At 45.8% G+C, this 19,617-nt stretch overlaps 1 protein-coding gene across 7 annotated transcripts in view; it reads left to right on the top strand.

The window, feature by feature from the left end:
- plppr2a (phospholipid phosphatase related 2a) overlaps positions 1-18,461 on the top strand; it is a 28,218-nt gene extending 9,757 nt beyond the window's left edge. For 2 of the 7 annotated variants that reach the window (XM_061749901.1, XM_061749900.1), the window contains exons 3-8: positions 6,490-6,678; positions 12,606-12,726; positions 13,828-14,078; positions 14,349-14,525; positions 15,535-15,678; positions 17,422-18,461. In XM_061749901.1, coding sequence (XP_061605885.1) covers positions 6,490-6,678; positions 12,606-12,726; positions 13,828-14,078; positions 14,349-14,525; positions 15,535-15,678; positions 17,422-17,478 — 939 coding nt within the window. In that variant the 3' untranslated portion in view covers positions 17,479-18,461. Of the gene's footprint in view, positions 1-2,588; positions 2,728-6,489; positions 6,679-12,605; positions 12,727-13,827; positions 14,079-14,348; positions 14,526-15,534; positions 15,679-17,421 lie in introns of those variants that run through there. The other 5 variants (XM_061749898.1, XM_061749905.1, XM_061749899.1 and 2 more) reach the window with 5 other exon arrangements.
- The last annotated feature ends 1,156 nt before the right edge of the window (positions 18,462-19,617 follow it).

Here is a 19,617-nt window from a genome sequence, read left to right as displayed (position 1 = left end):
CCGGGCCTTCAGCGGGGAACTACCCGACTTCATCCATCTCGATCCAGCACTATCACATTGCAGTGATAGAAACACTCGACGTCGCACTCTTGTTCAGAGGGCGAACCCACCAGAAGCGCAGAGGGGAATTACGACACTGCAAAACGAGTGCCGCTGGCGGTGAAGACGGCCCGGAAGATTGGGCCATTGGCTCGAGGGCACCGGAGAACCTTTTTTCCTTTGCAGACGGACCACAAGAACCCGATGTACAAGCGGTCGACCGCTGGTCCCTATTCTTCTGCCGGTTGGATTTGACCCTCTCCTGTGTGATGCGAGGAGGACTCTCCCACCCCGGCCCGGCACACCGGAGGCTGCCGCCGAGGCACATCAGCGGTTCTCAACCTTGGTAGACGAACTGAACTAATTCGACACAGGTGCTGTGTATATTTTATTAGTGCACAAAATGAACCATCAATCAATTGTTCACAAACCAAAACGAACACATTTGTGTATTTCACACACACACACACACATAAAAAAGCCCCACCTCAATATTTACTGCATACGAATGAGACTTTTGAGTTGAGAAATGTTTGGCTTCACCTCGCCAAGTGCCACTCTCGTAACATTCTGACAACAAAGTCTTTCCCGTTTTCTTGCTTTGATTAGCGTTAATACTACCTTGCCTACTGCTTCGCTACTAAAGATGCGTTGTCAAAGTGTATCTCAAGGGCTTCCTTGGTAATAAGAGGGTGTGCTACAGTTTGGGTTGAGAACCTTGTGGAATGGACACGCACGCACGCGCACGCGCCTGGGCAGTTTTAGTTTGACACGGCAACACATGTAGGCAGAGACTGTTGGGAATCAATGGATACCATTACATACACATTCCGCTTGTAAATACAGCTCAGACGTGTGTAGACAGCGCACAGATTTTCCGGATCATACATCATGAGTTAAGACTTCGGCAACGGGGCCCCGTCACTGTCCGGCTTCGGCTTGCACAAAAATCGTCAAACGATCGAGCGTAGATCGAGAATGTGGAATTTCCTTTCACAGGCAGGAGAATTTGGTCATGTGTTCACTTGATATTGAGTTCACCGACGGTGCAGTTGGACATTCGCCTGACTTCGGTGCGAGAGTCTATATATGCCCTTCAAGCTCCCGGTGACCCTGAACGGGGTCAACGGCATAGAAATTGGATGAATGGATCGTTTATTAAGATGAATCAACAAGAAACAGCAAAGTTTCTTTGGTTTCACTCAGTTGAACTATGCGATATCAATCACATGCAACTGAACTGTGGCGATATTAGAAGGTTATTTTCCAAACTTTTCTTCGTAACTTTGCTCAGCCTCAGGAATAGAGGAGGGCCGATTATTCCATACAGCAGGAGGCAGAACGTTTCGTTTGCTAGTCAAAACACGAGCGTCTCCTTTCTCAAACGGTTTTTCCGTGCAGACAATGGATCACAGCACACAAACACACACATACATATATATATATATATATATATATTATTTTTTTTTTATCAGGCGGCACTTCAGGGATTGACACATACGTTTATACGTTTATATTTATTCACATTGAGGATTATGTCTTTGAAAAATCCCAAGTATGTTCAAACCCATTGATTTGGTTCATTCATTTTCATAAGATTGAAAATAGTCTGGCGGCACGGTGACCGACCGGTTAGAGCGTCCGCCTCACAGTTCTGAGGACCGGGGTTCGATCCCGGGCCCCGCCTGTGTGGAGTTTGCATGTTCTCCCCGTGCCCGCGCGGCTTTTCTCCGGGCACTCCGCTTTCCTCCCACATTCATTGGGGACTCTAAATTGCCCGTAGGTGTGAATGTGAGTGCGGATGGCTGCTTGTGTGTACGTGGCCTGCGATTGGCTGGCAACCGGTTCGGGGTGTGCCCCGCCTCCTGCCCGACGATGGCAACCAACCATCCATCCAAATGGCTCCATTTGGATGGATGGTTGGGAAAGCAATGCAACAGGCGTGATTGCAATTCCACCACTAGATGGCACTGCTGCTGCACGGCACAAACTCAAACCAAACCACAGCAAAGTCATCCATTTGTAAATATATAACCAAGAATAGAATTAGTCGCTATTGGAATGTTCCAAATGGGATATGGGGATCTGTAATTGCTATGTGTTATGTTTGTTTTGATAAAGAAAATTCAGAAAAAAACATTCTCATCCTCCTGGCAATTTGATTGATTGCAGAACTGTGCCATTATACAACTTTGGTCTCATTTGGGTCCGAAGTGAAAGTTCTGATGGCTTTGAACGCTTAGAAATGTTGTTGATGTTTGATCGCTTATCTTTTCCTTTTGACTACATATTATGTTCATATGGCCACACCAATGACATGAACAAGACACAGAGGACACACGAGCTGTCGTTGCCACGCTTCTTTGATCTGCGCAGGCGGGCCGGTGTGTTTTAGAGTTAGTTGCACAGCTGACAAAGGAAGTCACCCTATCTCGCCAACCGGGCAACCCAATCAGACACGCACGGTGAGCGCTCGGGAGAACAATCCGATCATGTGAGCGGCTTCTCACATGAAAACAAACGCATGATCTTTATTTCTACACGGATGCCGCGTGTTAATAAAGCAGTCTGGCACCAATGAGGAGAGAATAGAAGGTTTATTTACGATGGACGCAGATGAGGAGATGACACAGCGCCACATTTGAAGCCTGCAAATATGATGACGATGACCTGTGGCGTTTGGAAAGGGTAATTCAATTGCTGCCTGCACACTCACGCGACAGCATATGCGATTCTTTTATCGTGTCTTTTGTCGATCCACGAGTCGTCTGTCGAGGTCGGAGAGAGTAACATCTGGTGCCTCATTGATGATGTTTGAAAAGCATTTTGGGATTGTACAGCCCTTACATTCACATCATTTGTTGGTGCAGTCAATATCTTTTGGAAAGTGTGTTTTTAATCCAAGTAGCCTTGTCAAAACAATTCTCCGTCCCACGAGCTCAAGCTGACTTTGGGACTTTGAGAGGCGGAGTACGCCCCGGACTGGTCGCTAGTCGAACGCAGGGCAAGGCCGTTGCAAATGTTGAGGTGCCACCTCAAAGACATTTCGCTCTCCAACTGCCACCATCGTGACCGCATTAGAACATAGTATAGCGAGCCTAAATGTTCGTACGAAAACGAGACAAACGTTGCATTCCTAAAAGGTATCTAGAATATTATTGTAAGTCACCGTAACATGCAGTTGGAAGACTAACGCTGCGCTTAAGTAATGGAAGAACAAAAGGCACCGAAGCAGTGATTCTTTTGCACGCCGCTGGCACACAAGAACCGTGCTTCTCACACCTTTTACACTCACTAACACCTAACGCAAGTCGCCAAGTAACACATCAATCACCACTCACATTAAAATACTGCGCCGTAGCATAGCAGGCCCACGTGTTCATCCAAAAACACGGCACAGGCTTTTACCCCGTAAAGGGATATTATTACTATTATTGTATTGACCTGTACCATAATGCACAGCTTGAACATTAACACTTCATTTAAATATAGGAACATTAAAAAATGATGACATTAAAATGTATATGGAACGGTGGGCAACTGGTTAGAGCGTCTGCCTCACAGTTCTGAGCACTCGGGTTCAATCCCCGCGTGGAGTTTGCGTGCTCTCCCCGTGCCCGCGTGGCTTTTCTCCGGGCGCTCCGCTTTCCTCCCGCATCCCAAAAACCTGCGTGCTAGGTTGATGGAAGACTCTAAAATCGCCCGCAAATGGTCGTTTGTTTGTACGTGCCCTGCGATTGGCCGGCGTCCCGCCCGACGATAGCCGGGAGAGGCTCTGCTAAATGATCGCGATGAACGAAAGCAGCATTGGTCGACTTGTGACTCAGAGCACGTTCCCCGGCTCTGGGCTTAGAACACACAGCGATATCTTATCGTTAGCATTAGGGGATTTGACACGAAGATGGATGTAAACCTGCCTAAAGCTATAAACCTATAAACCTAGACATGTCTTGTGATGCTATTTCCCCAGTCCGTCCAATGTGTGTCAGCAGGGAGCCTTTCATACATCACCGATGCGCCCTCAGTGCAGGCCAATGAGCTTGGCCAGGTCCCGCCGAGAAGCTCCAATTAGCGCGTGTCGTTCACGCGGCGTAGCCTACATCTCTCTGATAGGAATCTTCCCTTCGGAAGATGTGCCGTGACATAACTGCGGTTTTCAAATATCGTAGGAAGGAAGAGACAAAAAGCAAAAGCAGTGGTTTTGGAGTATACAAGCGGGAGCATGATGAGTGGCTGCTGGCCACGTTCTGGTGCTTTTTCGGTTTTGTGTCAGAGTGACGCGTGCAAATACGCCGGCTCACCAGAAAACAGCACAAGGTCCCAGATCAAAACTGTCTCTGGACGACTGAGGAACACAAATCAACAGCAGCGGTAACAGTAACAGTCTTCCTCCACACTTTGGACAATTTTCATCGCATTCCATTTTGGGGCATCCAATTAACATAGCGGATAAAAACAGAAGCAAGCATATTGGTGCTTTAAAATGCAAACACCTGCCTCGCAACAAGCAATTTCCTGTTTCGAATCTCCATTTGAAACTCCATATTCTCCCTATCGACATTGTCCAGAAGTGCCAACTGACTTACGCGTAAGAACATTCGTGATCAAATGATCAAATAAAAGGGAAACCTAACCGGCAGAGTGCAAGTCAGTCCAAAAAAAAACAGGTGGTGGAAAGGAGAGGCAGCGTTGGGACTTTTGGCTTGTTTCACTTTTTGACGCCGGATGTGGAGGAGATACCGAGGGACGCCGCGAGACGCAATGTCATGCATTGGACATAGCATTAGAGTAAGTGACTGTTGTTCACATACGCCTTTTCCTCTTCCCCGTTCGGCCAGCTATGATTGTTTGGACTGTGAATGTGGGCCATAGCATATAAGGCGAAGATTTTCTTAGCTTAGGTGCTGCGGAAGAAGTGCAAGAAACAATCATTCTTTTCTGCAATAGAAAGAAGCTATACGAGGCACAACGTGGAGATGTCCATTTGGAGCAAATCCACACTTATTTACTGTTTTAATAAGTCGTGGTCCATAAGATCAACCATTTTTGGAGGGTTGCACGATCCTATCATTTGATCCTGTAGAGCAGGTTGTGATCATGAAACCTGCGCTCGTATGTAAGCACGTACATGTAACATGTAAAGCTCGATGGCTTCCTCTGGAGAGGCGGGTGGATGAAGGCAAATGTCAAACACTGTATCGTCACAGGGGTACGGTCCTCTTTTCTTTTTGTCCTGTTCGGCTGTGAGGTCAAGCAGAATGGAAAATCTCTATCCCTTTCATGCCGGAACAGTTTTATTGTGTCACAGTGTTGTTTTGAAGCTTCCGCTGTGGTATTATAATTGAGGTTTATTGAGAATCAGACTTGATCAGTCGAACAGAACAAAGTTTCGAGAAGGAAGAGAGAAACAAAGACAAAAGACAAAACACTCATTGTAAACAGGATGAGAGAAGTAACCAATGAAACATGAAATATGAGCTGTCGTGCTCCACCCTGTGAGGGAAGGACAGGACAAGAGAGAACAGGACAAGGACAGGATAGAACAGGACAAGGACAGGAGAAGAAGCATGCAGGACAAGGGTCGTGAACCCGACTGAACAACAGTCAGTGCGGTGGCATTCATTATGTGCATTATAAAAGTCTACAGGACGAGAGTATAAGTGAGGGGATACACACACGATTTGCATATTCATGAGTTATTTGTTGCAGTAAGGGGCGTGTGCCTGCGGACACATGCAAGTGAATTGATACCGTTTTACATGCACAAAGACTGACAGAAGCGTCCTGTCATTCCGCGGCGGCCGAGGACCCCGCCCAATCAATTGAGGGGCGGGATCAGGCCCAGGGGTCCACCGAGAGCAGCTCGGCGGACGGGACACGGCCCCACCGGGTGGCCAGTCGTCGGGGCACCCGTCACTGCCCTACACAAGCAAAACGACCTTATTTTGCCATCATTTATGCCAAAAGAAGGCTCAAGTCATGATGGCAAGGACATATTGGCACATTTGACGACTTCTTCTGAAGATGACCAGAACAAAGAGGTCAGAGCATATTACTCCAATTGTTATTTGAAAACATTTCACAGTCCATGTAGTACACGACGACACACACTCCACCGTCGTAGCTGGAAAATGCCCGTCATTGTTCGTATTTGTTCTCTCACTCTTCAATTCCTTGCTGAGGAACTCTCTTTGGCTTTATTTTCTCCCCTGAAGAGAGGAAACACTTCCACCACCAAGTCCTTATCTTTTTATGTGTACGCTCTCTCACTCTTTTTCTTTTCAGCCCCTAATCACTCAACATCTCACTTTGTCTCTGCTATTTGCATCTCCTCATTGCAAAAGGGAGCTAGGACTTCCTCTCCTCTCCTCCCCCTCGTCCGCCTCTGCCTCCTCCCGCTCTCCTCTTGTCTTCTCGTTTCCTAACGGAGTGATAATGTTCTATTTCCAGCTGGTGATCATGGCTGGGACAGTTCTCCTGGCTTACTACTTCGAGTACACAGACACCTTCCCCGTGCACATCCAAGGGTTCTTCTGCTATGACAAAACCTTCTCCAAGCCTTACCCTGGACCAGACAACACCAGCAAGATCCCCCCTGTCCTCATCTACTCGCTTGTCTCAACCTTACCCACCCTCACGGTAAGAGTTTTACTTATTTATGAGTGTGTGAGAAAAGCAATACCAGCAAATGGGTGTGCATCTCTTCATAAAATATGAGAGTGAAGAAAAGGGATTTGAGAAACAGTGAGGCTGTCAAAGTCATTGCCAAGTGCTGGACAGGGAAAGGTTTGTTTCGATTGTGAGTATTCATCACTAATGTTGAAAATGAGTTCCGCTTTGTGCTGCACGATACATATAGTGAGCAGATTGGTGAACTTCATGGAGGTGATACCCTCCCCCTCAACCTGGAGAAGCAGGGGTGTGCGAGCGTGCAATGCGTCCACGATGGGAATGGGCGGCCATGTCATTAAAGAAGGGAGGCAGACTCACCAAAACCCTGCAAAGCAAATGTATTGATATAGCACATTTCATACACAAGGCAACTCAATGTGCTTTTGCTTTACATGATTAAAAGCATTTCAAAACAAAGGAAAAAAAACAATTAAAACAGCATACAGTGCCAGAAATGGAAATGCTCTAAAAAGCATGAGAAGAAAGAAGAGTTTTGAACCTGGACTTCAAAACATGCACTGACCTGGGGCTGACCTCACTTGTGTTGGCAACTTCTTCCATTTGTGTGCAGCATAATGGCCACATGCTGCTTTGGACATGTCGCGCTCCACTATTTGACCCGAGTCTGTCGATCTCAGAGCCCGACTGGGTTTATATCCCATGAGCATTTATTTCATGTATTCAGGACCTAAACCATTTTGTGATTTATAGACCAATATCAGACCTTTGAAAATATTCTAAAGATGACTGGGAGCCAGTGTAAAGACTTTAGAATTGGAGTAACATGCTCTGACCTCTTTGTTCTGGTCAGAACCCGAGCCGCAGCGTTCTGAATGAGCTGCAGCTCTTTAATGCTCTTTTTGGGGAGTCCGGTCAGGGGTCTCCTTGAGATAAAAGCATGGATGAGCTTCTCCTGGTCTGCTTGACACATGCAAGCCTTCACTCTGCATATGTTCTTCAGATGGTAGAAGGCAGTTTTAGAAATTGTTTTGATATGACTGTTGAAAGTCAGCTCAGAATCTATCAGAACAACAAGGTTTCGGACTTGGTCTTTGGTTTTGAAAGAGAGTTACTCCAGGTATTTACTAAGACCAATTCTATTTTCTTTATTGCCAAAAACAATTATCTCAGTTTTGTTGTGGTTGAATTGGAGAACATTTTGGCTCATCGAGATATTTATCTGTTTTCAACAGTGACACACCACCTCAAATGAACCGTAGTCATGCTTCTTAGGTTCATTAAGGACTCTAAATTGCTCATAGGTGTGTCTGTGAGTGTAAATCCTTGTCTATATGGTCGGCTGGTGACCAAGCAAGGTGAAACCCGCCTTCTTGCCCACAGGCAGCTGGGGTCGGCTCCAGTTTACCGATCATCTTAACGAGGACAGCCAGTCGAGAAAACGGACAGATCCTTGTGCAGCTATTTTGCATACAATAATGTTAAATCTACCATGAAGACTAATAACAGCGTACAGATAAATAAACCAAACAGCAGCACCCATATTCGCATCTGAAAAGAGGAGTTGACTCATTGATAAACCCCAATGAAGAGTCCAGCGCTTGGTGCTTTCCTTCCCTCTCCATCGAGGTCATTGCACATCCCTTCCACCGACACTGCTCGTGTTTCCTCACATGAGCTGTCAGAGAGTTCTTCGTGTTCTACAGCAGCAAGTTCAATCGCTGCACTAACTCTTTGTGATGGGGTCAGTCTGTTACAAATGAAATCCATCATTGCACTTCTTTTACACTATGAAGAAGCACTACGGTGCATGGTTATACAATTTTACTGTGTGGCTGCAAAATAGATTGATAATGAGTATTGTTTTATGAATCATGTGTACACAGGACAAGATACAAAATCAGTATGTCCCAGAAAGGTACATGGAGTACCTTAGTTTGAAATGTGAGGATGGTCGCGTAACTTCAAGAACATGGTCCACCTGGGCAACATATCAAGTTTTTCCTTCCCTCACGCTAGGCTCATCGCTCTCCAACCCATAACCATAACTAACCTAGCCGAAGAGGAGCAGAACGGGTCTTGAGATGGGTCTTCGACAACTTGAGATCCAGTCAGGTCTTAGAAGTAAAACAATGTTCTATTCCAGTGGTTGATAAATGGAGTGAAAAACCAATTGCAGAATGTGGATAAAAAGAGGACAGTGCTTGAGCACTTCGAGCTGGTGGAACGCTGACTAGCTAGTATACATACATACATACATACATACTGTATATTCTGCCATAGCGACATGTCAATCAGTGATTGTGAAACCAGCGTGCAGTGAGGGGAGGCAGAAGAAGAGTAAACATAAATACATCAAATAATCATAATCATAATCATAATAATAAGGTAACATTCTTTTCACTTTATGTTCTCTGAGCTGTGATTTGTATTGATTTTCTTTTTGAATTGAATGTCCATGATTTCACAGTCCAATTTGGCTAAATTTGCGTATTTACTGTTCAAAATGATGGGCGGGCGAGACGCAAAGTGCAGCAGCTCAGATTGCATAATCCCTCACTAACTTGCTTGAGGAGGACAATTACAATGGCACTGCACTCATTTGGCACTTCATGTTTTCACACACTTTTCATATGAACGCTTATTTTCTATTTCATATTTGTGTGTTATATGTTTAGCTTTGTCCGACTGGTTAGCACATCCGCCTCACAGTTCCGAGGACCGGGGTTCAATCCCCGGCCCCGCCTGTGTGGAGTTTGCCTGTTGTCCCCGTGCCTGCGTGGCTTTTCTCCGGGCGCTCCGCTTTCCTCCCGCATCCCAAGAACATGCACGGTCGGGTAACTGAAGACTCTAAATTGCCCGTAGGTGTGAATGTGAGTGTGAATGGTTGTTTGGTTATATGTGCCCTGCGATTGGCTGGCGACCATTTCAGGGTACACCCTGAAGCGGTTGCCAGCCAATCGCAGAACAGTCAAGTGCACCGCCTGCAATTCATATGTTAATTGTTGTAAGCATTAAGGGAGCAATAATTCACTTATTGAATTCATTAGATATTTTTTAAATGAATCAGCTGCTAGGATGGCTTCAGGTCACCACATCTACAAACAACACGGTACTTATCATTGATATGATAGCATAGCACATATTAGCATTCGTGTGCTAAGCTAATTGCCAGATTATTAGTTCGGGTAATATGCAATAAACCCTTGAAATTAGAACCATTGCACATGTTAGCCTATTAGCATTAGCAGGTGGCGCACAACCGATCAAACTGAATCCCACGGGTGGTGTCTTCGCACACTTTGTCCCACGATGCTTTCCTTTCTCCCACGTTTTGTTTCTTGGGTTTTCCTCGAACCGGGAATTCACACAGCATTTTGCATGTTGCAAGACAGACTTCTCGTCTCAGCCTGGTGTAGCTGCCGCTCGTTTCCAGATATTTCAGAAAATAGACCGATGAATGCATGTTAAGCATCCAACACGGGTAAAGACAGTGGCCTAAAAGGCACGAGAGCGGCATTAGTACGACAACATGCTTCCTATCTGGTACTTTGTAGCTATGCCTGAGGCAATGTGTCCAAAAATGACAGCGCAGTCCCTTAATTACCATACATATTCTGGTGTGCACAGCGTTTCATGGACCAACTGCCCCAGTGGACACGCTGCTCTCTTTAAATTACCCCTTCAACGTGTCGTGTGACGGTGCCCCTAATAGCGCGGACTTAATTCGACTGGTTACGGCCCCCCCTTGGGCTTGAATTTTCTGCTTGTAATATTGTTTAGAACGTTGCCAGGGATCACCCTCAAGGGTTGCGTTTCACTCATGGCAGAAAGAAAACAAGCTCGGCATGCAATGGCAAGGCCTCTGCAGGTTTTTACCGAATTGAACCTGGATGGACCTGCTTGGAAATGCCTGAAACATTTTCATCCCAAGTCTCTCATTTGCTGTCTCTGCTACGAGACACTCATGTTTCGCTCTTTGTTTCAAACTTGGGGATGAGTGTCATTGTATTGAATATGGGAAGCGTACAATTGAAGATACAGTATTTGACATTCACAAATCACCAATGTTTCCAGCAACAAGCAGCGCGTCCATGTGAAGCAGGGGATGATAGTTCAGAGTTTTCAGAATCATTTTCCCTGGAAGCACCAATGTGAAGGCAATCATTTGTTTTTTTGTTGGTTAATTTGTTAGCAGATGACAAAAAATAAAATATTGCGACTGTTTTATATGAAACTATGGAGGGTGAGCATACATGAAATTCATCTTTTCCTTCGCCATAAATCACATCCATCCCAAATTGCGAATGGCGCAGTCCTTTCTGTCGAATCATCTTTATTTTGCCAACTATGTCCAAAAAACACACAAGGAATTTGTCTCCGGTAGTTGGAGCCGCTCGAGTACGACAACAGACGGTCAATTGACAGAGAAAACACTTTGGAGACAGAAAGACATTGAGAAAAACAGTCGCTAAGCAATAAAAGGTTGCTAGTAATCTGTTAATGCCGGTACAATTTCAATGATTTAGTTTTTTCGGGACAATTGTACAAAAAGATGCGAAAGATGTTTGAATGACTAATATAGCAATAGTCCGGTGCAATGACCATTGTGCGAATGGCGCCGAGACTTCAAGGAATAATAATCTGGGCCAATGTCGATTGTGCAAATGTTGCAGATACTCCTCAATCAGTGTGCAAGTGGTGCAGATGCTACTCTAGCATGAGTGGGCAGTATTGGTCAACAACAGATATGCAAATAGTCGGGTGCAGTGTGAGCTGGGCGGTGGCCGAAGGCGATCCGACCCCGGCTACAGAAGCTGGGCCTAGGGACGTGGAATGTCTCTCGGCTGGCTTGGGAACGCCTCGGGATCCCCCCGGAAGAGCTGGATGAAGTGGCTGGGGAGAGGGAAGTCTGGGCGTCCCTGCTAAAGCTACTGCCCCCCGCGACCTTGACCTCGGATAAGTGGTAGAAAATGGATGGATGGCAGTGCATACAATTCCACTTGCAGAGAAAACTGTTGTGCCATAAGCAGGTATACAGACAGTCCAGTCTGTATGACGAAACAGCCGAGCAGGACAGGTTCAAACACACACACAGCGTTTTATTGTCACAGGAACAATGAATCTAGTAAAGTTTCTTTGCCCAACGTGGGGCTTGAACTCATGACCATGATATTAATAAGCTACTGAATAAGCGAGCCAGGTACTCTATAGCAGTACTGAGTCAATTATTGTCATACTCGATGGTTTTATATTTCACCGCTATTGTCAGAGCACAATTGCTTACAGTTTGATGGAGGTCTGCAGCTCCATTCACCGTTAAGCAGTGCGAGAGTTCTATGACTCACTCAAGTCCTTTTTTTCAAAGGCAAATCCTTCTGGATTGCGTTTATTCGGTACACTCTTAGATACACATCAGTAAATCAGGCAATCCAGGGTTGCCTTGGCAGTGCCTGAGAAAGTACTCTCCTATTCGAAGGCCAGTGTACCATCCAAATGGCAGACTGCTAGTGAATGAAGTCCTCTCTTTAGCAACTGCTAAAAAGGTTGACTAAAACAATAACCCTGAAGTGGGACCAAAGCATGTCTGGAATTACAGACATGAAACCGATTGGATGTCATCCTCACTGGCCACTTTTTTGAATCACAGGCTTAGCATGCTTCATTCATGTTAGTTGACGCCACTCGATGAATGAATGCGTTCAGTGCAAATGTCATTGCATAATCCATCATGTTTATGACTGTGTATTGGTCAAGCGCATCTGGGCAATTGAATGCAGTTTAATGCAAATTTGTTGGATGGGAATTTTTGGGCTAGTTGTTTCTATAATGTTCACATTTTCTGAGCATTTTGAAGCTCATTTTGCGATATGTTGTCATGTTGTTTTCATTCACGAGTTTTTCTCCAAAGATATTTTGGGTGCACGTGTCTCCAGATTCTTGCTGGAGAATTATGTGCAGTCTTCACCAAGGCAGAGGGAACCCAGGAGAAGACCATCGTCACTGCAGACTGCTGCTACTTCAACCCCCTACTGAGACGCATCATCCGCTTCTTAGGTCAACGCTGTTTTGTATTCCACTGCCTTCACACTTATGAATCTTTCATCAATAATTTGCACGACCAGCGGAGAAACACCTGAATGACATGAAAGACGACGGCTGGGGATATTTGAAAGTTTGGCCAGCCAGGTGGACTGAACACGGAGAAGCCGTTGAAAGAATAAACTGCATTATATCTGAATCATCGGAGGCGAAAACTTCGGTTACAATTTCACACCTAAGCTGCTAATAATGCGTCGATGCTATTTTGAGAGCCGAGACTTATCGGCTGTTTTATCTAAGAGTTTGTTTGATTATTAGGATTTTATTTTTGTTCCGCTGTTTCTGAGAGGAACGTTATAAAGTGGGAAAATGATTCAATTCATAATAGGAGGCCACTGTTGTCACAGGCATACTTGTAAGTCCGCATGAACATTTCAAAACGTATGCATCCAAAATAAAGTGATGGCCGTGTTTTTTGTTTTTTGTCTGGTGCTAAATCTATCCCACAAATGTTCTCGTAAAAAATCTGATAAGAATATGACTGCAAGTGTTCGCAGATGGATTGGATACACAGTGGAACCTCATTTTATGAACTGTATTTATTTTCAGCTACACACTGATAAAAACATGGAAATCCTAACTTTGTTCTGGGACTGGAACCGATCATTCAAAGGTTCAAAGGTTTAAAAAGACATATCCGCCGTAAATCGAAACTAGATCCAAATCTCGGAGGTGCACAAACCATTAAAAAGGGAAAATGACGGCAGTCGGCAGTCGGCAGTCGGCGACTGGAGTCATGCTGAGCTTGTCTGTCTTTTGGAACTATGAGGGGAGCAGTCAGTCCAAACTTATTGGAATGAAATGTCATACAGTATGTTTGTTTACTTCTGTTGCTGTCTGATGTCACTTCCGTTATTTGTTTACCGGTAATTTGATTGCGTGCATGTGTCCCTTGTTTCCGTTTTTTAATAAGTGTAACTACAGTCAAAATAATCAGTTTAAAGCACTTCATTTAAAGAAACAAAAACACACACCAAAAAAAGGCATTAAGATCCGCAGTGTAAATAAAGCGTAATATGATATTTGTCCTCACTAGCCCTATTTGTCCGAATCCAGGTGTCTATGCCTTTGGTCTATTTACTACAAGCATCTTCGCCAACGCCGGGCAGGTGGTGACAGGAAACCAGACTCCTCACTTCCTCTCAGCATGCCGACCAAACTACACGGCCCTGGGCTGCCAATCCAGCACGCAGTACATTACAGAGCGCCGGGCCTGCACCGGCCACCCTCTCATTGTCATGTCCGCACGTAAATCCTTCCCATCCAAGGACGCAGCGCTCGGTGTCTACTCTGCAGCGTACACAGCGGTAGGTTGATGCATGCGAAAGGTGGCGCTTCCGTAAAGCGCTGTAAAAACCCATCGTGCTATCGATCTCGCCTCCTTGATTCGAGATTACGTTTTCCAATTGACCCTTTCAGTAAGGTTTAACTCAGTCATACATCTCGGCTCACATTTCGCCGTGAGGGGGAACCGCTGGTATCCTTGCTGAAAAGTCATTGGCTGCTTACTGCACACGGGTCTTCCTGGCTTTGTTGTTCTCTACTGTGTGTGTGCCTTCTCGCACGCCTTTTTTCAGATGTATGTGACGCTGGTGTTCAAGACCAAAGGTACACGTCTGACCAAGCCCACCGTCAGCTTCACCTTGCTGTGTCTGGCAATGATCGTAGGCGTTGTCAGGGTGGCCGAATATCGCAACCACTGGGCCGACATCCTGGCGGGATTCTTCACCGGGGGAGCTATCGCTGTGTTTCTAGTAAGAAGAGAAAACTGAAGTACGATATTTTGGGGACATATGGGTTTTCATTTTTCTCTTCAATTCCACACTTGTAGAGTCCTTCCAGTATGTCTTCTCTGTTGTTCTGGAGGAGATTCGAAAGGGTGTAAAACTTCAGATTGTTACCAAAATAGCTCTGAAGGCATTCCCAGAAATCACCACGAGAGTTCTGGTCCCAGGCAGAGGAATCATGACCTATGAATTTGTTTCAACTTTAACAAGACAAGAAAGGGAGCGAGGTAGCTCAAAGTGACTTTGTGAACAGCAAAACTTCGGCGCGTAGGGCTGCGTAATTCTGTAGAATGTACGCAGCCCAGTGGATCCGAGAGTGGGCGCGCTGCGCCACTGGGCGTGTTGACAGCCGACTTCATTCGGCACTTTAAATGTGTCGAGATGACAGTCTCCACGCCGATGTCTCTGCGCTGAAGAGGACGATGCGTAATCGCAGCGATCCGTGCACGGGCGGGCGGAGCATCGTCGCCGCTCTTGGCCGCTGCGGCAACACACAATGTAAGGGGGTACATTTATTCAATCAGAATCGGCTGCACCGCCGCCGGTGACTTAAATATGTCTGCCTGTGCCCTGATCAAATTCACCAAGATCGCTAGCCTGCGCCGGCAGTCAGATTGTGGTCTGGCCAGGCGAAGGTTTAGACTGATATTCTGCCATCAAATGTCTTGCTCCGCCAGCGCCAGCCACATATCCGAGGACACGACCTCGAACATCCAAATCTGCCGGCATTTGCGCCTCGCCACAGATGCGCTGTCTACGAAAATAAAGTCCCGTGTGTCCAAAGCACAGCCAGCTCTCTAAATTAAATCCTTTGCAACTTGTACGCTTGTGCACTAGGACCAATGGGCTGAATGGACAGTGACTAAAAAGCCATCAAAGGGCAGTGCAGTCTGAGCGTGCATGGAGGAAGGATACGTCTCTGCCAGTCAATTGACGTTTCTCCTTTTTTCAAGCATCTCTCTAACTCTTCCTCCAGGTGACTTGTGTGATTAACAGCTTCCAGCAGACACAGCCCAGCCCTTCTGCGCAACGACCCCAACGCCCTCAGTCAACGCCGGGTATGCCCATGGTGACGCTGCCCTGCGTCGAGAGCCCACTGGAAAAGTTCAGTGGCCCTCAGGTAAGGGTCGGAGCATGTTTATACACACCCAAGACCATCTGTGAGAAACACTCCTTGTCTTTTACCTAAATCCACTGTCCTCCTTTTCCCCCAAACAACCAAACAGACATGCATGCATGCATCAAGTCCCAACTGCGCCCCTAGCAAAACCTCAGCAGGTGAATCCTTTAAATCTGTGCACATGCACGTTGTTCAGTCAGCTAGGAAGAGAAGAGCTGGGATTTGTTCTCATGGCATGAAATGTGCTGTGGTTACATTTCAACAAGAGAAGGGAACAAATTCCGGTGTGTTTCTTTGGGAAGGACTATTTCCTCTCATTCTATCTGGCGTGCTACACATGTATACATGCACAAAAGTCGCTCAAGTCTCTGTTGTGAGTCAGCAGTTAATTCAGCATTGCTTTGCAAATCACAATGCCGTGAACGTTATGGATGGGGCATCACGTACTTTGGCTATATTTACATATAGCTATAGTATACTATAGTATCTTCTGCAGGAATTTTCGGGCAGTTTTGCACACTGTGGAAAAAATCTCACACCATTTGACAGACACTACAACAGTTTGGAAATCCATCCATCGCCTTTTTTTTTTCCCCACCACTGTTCCTCATTAAGGTCGCCTGTCCCAGCTGGTTTCGGACGACAAATAGGATACACTCTGGACTGGTCGCCAGTCAGCCGTCCGCACATATACTGTGTGTGTATATTGTATATGGTATCCATTCAAATAAATAGTCACGTTATTGAATTTGATTTGGCTAAAGGTTTTTGTGGTCCCACTTTATGATGGCACACAGTAAAACCTATTCCACTACTAATAGAATGCGGCGGCACGGCGTGCGACTGGTTAGCACGTCTGCCTCACAGTTCAAATCCTCCTCTCGCCGAGCGTTCGCCGGGATTGGCTCCAGCACACCCTAGTGAGGACAAGCCATACGGAAGATGAAGGAATGAATGATAGAATGTGTGTGTGCCCTCGTAAAAGAAGACCAAAATCCCATTTACTCACCTATTTCTTTGTATTGATACCATAAGCGTTTCTGTGGCCACTTGTTGCTAAGCAGAATTTGTACAGCAAATAAAATAGAAATATTAACATATTAAAAGGCCACTATGTCAAGGAAGAGGTTGACGGTGCTTGGTTTTGAATACTGAATTTTTGCCACCCGATCAAAGCATTCAACATGACAACACTCAGCCTTAAGCTCACAGAAGTTGAGTGCCGTCATAAATACAAGTACGCACATAGAGCCCGTCTGTTCCCAAACAATAGTATTGCCTTCTCTGCCTTGACTCACATATGATCTGAAGTGAACATTGGACTATGACATCAGTCCACCTTTTACACCTCTAATAGCTTGAACGCTTCTCTAAAGGCTTTCCACAAGGTTCAGGATTGGAAGCCATAACGTCTCGCATTCGCCCTTCAAGTTCTTCCAAAGTCTTTGGTTTGGTAGAATAGACTCGCTCCTTTAGTCATGGAACATACGCAGAAAATATGACGACATATGAATGAATTTTACAATCGGGAGTTACTTTTCAATCCGTCTGTAAACTGCTGTCAAAATAGCCTTCAGAACTACTTCCCAGTGACGTCAGTGGCTATCACCGCGCTTGGAAAGTGCCTTGCGTCCTTTGTGGTCTGTCACCTGTTGCAAACTTCACCTGATTGGCTGTTTTCCTCTGTCTCCCACCTCGCCTCTCTCCTCTCAATCCGCTCCCTTGGTCCCTCACTCTCCTCAGCATCCAGCACTTTGCTCGTCACCCCCACTCTACAACACCTACGCTCAAGCATTCTAACCAACGTGAAGTCTTTTCAGCTCTCATCTTCCTTTGTTCTCATATTTCTCTTTTGTACATGTAAAGTAGCACAAGCCACAAAGACATCCTCTCTCACCCCTACATCCCTGTGCATCGCTCTTGATTAGCCTTCTCTTCGCTTTCCTCTCTCTTCCGCCTCCCCCCATCCTCTCCTCTTTCTCACTCCTCTCTTTCCCCTGCAGAAGACTCCGCGGGGATCTCCGTTCACCGAGATCACATGACCATCAGCCCTATCGGTTCCCCGCCAAACCCGATGTCCTCACACCGTCTCGCTCCATTTCCAGCGAAGTCTAGACCGGGCCGAACAGCACTCTCCTCGTTGTGCCGCACATCCGACCGGGCGGCACGCAACACTTTGCCGCTCCTATTCCACGCAGGTCTAGACTGCTGATGCACAATTGTAAAGTACAAACACACAGACACACACACAAACACGCTTCCTGTGGCCCCCGCCCACAAACCCTCCAACTCCCAGGGAACCGATAGGCAAGACTTTTTCAAAGACTATATTGTCTTTGCTGGAACCTCAGCGAAGGGCCAGAACATTCACTTTTCTTTTTCAGTCATCTTTCTACTTTTTGATATAAAACCATGTGAAGCTAACTCGTTTTAACTGCTGTGCTTTGTTCGGTAAGACACACCAGACTGTGACCACAAAGAATGTCCCTGTTTCCTCCCTTCCCACTCTACAAAAATGTGTGTATTACAGTGAACCCCCGTTTATCGCGAGGATACGTTCCGGACCCACCCACCTTTACTTCTTCCAAATGATTCGAACACGTGTCAATTTATTGACAAATACTTCGAGCTAATAAAAAACACTTTAGCGCCTGTTCTCAGTCTCGCTCTCATAGTTCTCCAATAAGAGTTCTTGCTTCAAAGTGTTTATTTGTCACTCTCAGCTGAGTTTACTGTAAAACTAAAACGTAAAACAAGAGAAATAAAAAGATTTGATATTTCAACACCAAAGTGTCCACATAAACTGCTCTTTCATCTCCAAAGGTCCGTTATCTTTTTCCTAGCGTAGAATGCGAAATGCCAAAAGCGGGCTAGCGGAACTTAGCATCGATGTCACTTCGAAACCTTCAAACACACGCGGTGAAGCAACACGTACAAACAGCATAAGACAATCCTCAGATGCGTTTAGTCTCTCCGCTGTGTGGGAACGGCTACGACTGGAGCACCTCGGCCTGTTCTTCTTGCATCGTCTCCAGCAGACCTCGGTGCTGCCCGGCATCTCGCAGCACAACGCGTTTGGCAGGCGTGCGACTCTCAATATGGACCTGTCTCTTGAGTAAAAACACATTCCAAATCTGCAATATAGCAGAGGCGCAAACTATGAACCGTGATATAGCGGGCGTTCACTGGATGAAAAAAGAAGTGCACGTTGGAAATCCAAGTTGGATTGATTTGGTCTGCCATCATGAAGTTGCTCCATTGGACCAAAGAAACCACGCTGAAGGAAATGCGTGCTGCTGCTTCACCCCTAAACAAAAGGGGAAAAAAAATCGTTTTTGCAAAAGTAAGTGAGCGAACACAGATGTGATTTTTTTTCTCCTCTGCATTCCCTCGCTTTATCCTTTCACTCCCATGTTCTATCTCACTACTTTCATGCGTGCAGCGCCTCAAAGCCATGCGTGATACACGGACATTCCGTAGTCGGAGTCAGCACCGCTTGAGGTTTACTCAGATCAAAGGATCCATTTGTGGTCCCTCAGCAGACGCAGTAGATAAAAAACTAAAGAGGATTTCAAAAGGAAACAATAGGCCTCGTTTCTGTCTCGCCGCAAACTGATGCAAAGTACTTACAGGTGCAACACCAAAAATGCACAACAGACACCCAAAGAAATCAAACAAATAGAATCCCAAAACATCCCAATCAGGAGCAAAATGCCCAAATAGGCAAGGAGCTTTGTTCATCTTGACATCTTTTCCGTGTATATTAGTGCGGGACACTGCTGACCTAGCTTGAGCATTCATTTCTGAGCCTATTAGTAGTTCACGTGAAACTACTACATGTGATTTGGAGCTTACCGACAAATTTCGCTTCCTCTGTGATCCAAGTCCACAAAGATCCCATTTTCAAATGTCTCTGAAAGGTGATCCTGCGCCCTTATT

Source organism: Phyllopteryx taeniolatus, chromosome 16 (assembly GCF_024500385.1).
Source record: "Phyllopteryx taeniolatus isolate TA_2022b chromosome 16, UOR_Ptae_1.2, whole genome shotgun sequence".
Lineage (NCBI taxonomy): Eukaryota > Metazoa > Chordata > Actinopteri > Syngnathiformes > Syngnathidae > Phyllopteryx > Phyllopteryx taeniolatus.
Note: the sequence above shows the minus strand (reverse complement) of the source record. Positions and strands in the feature narration are given on the sequence as shown.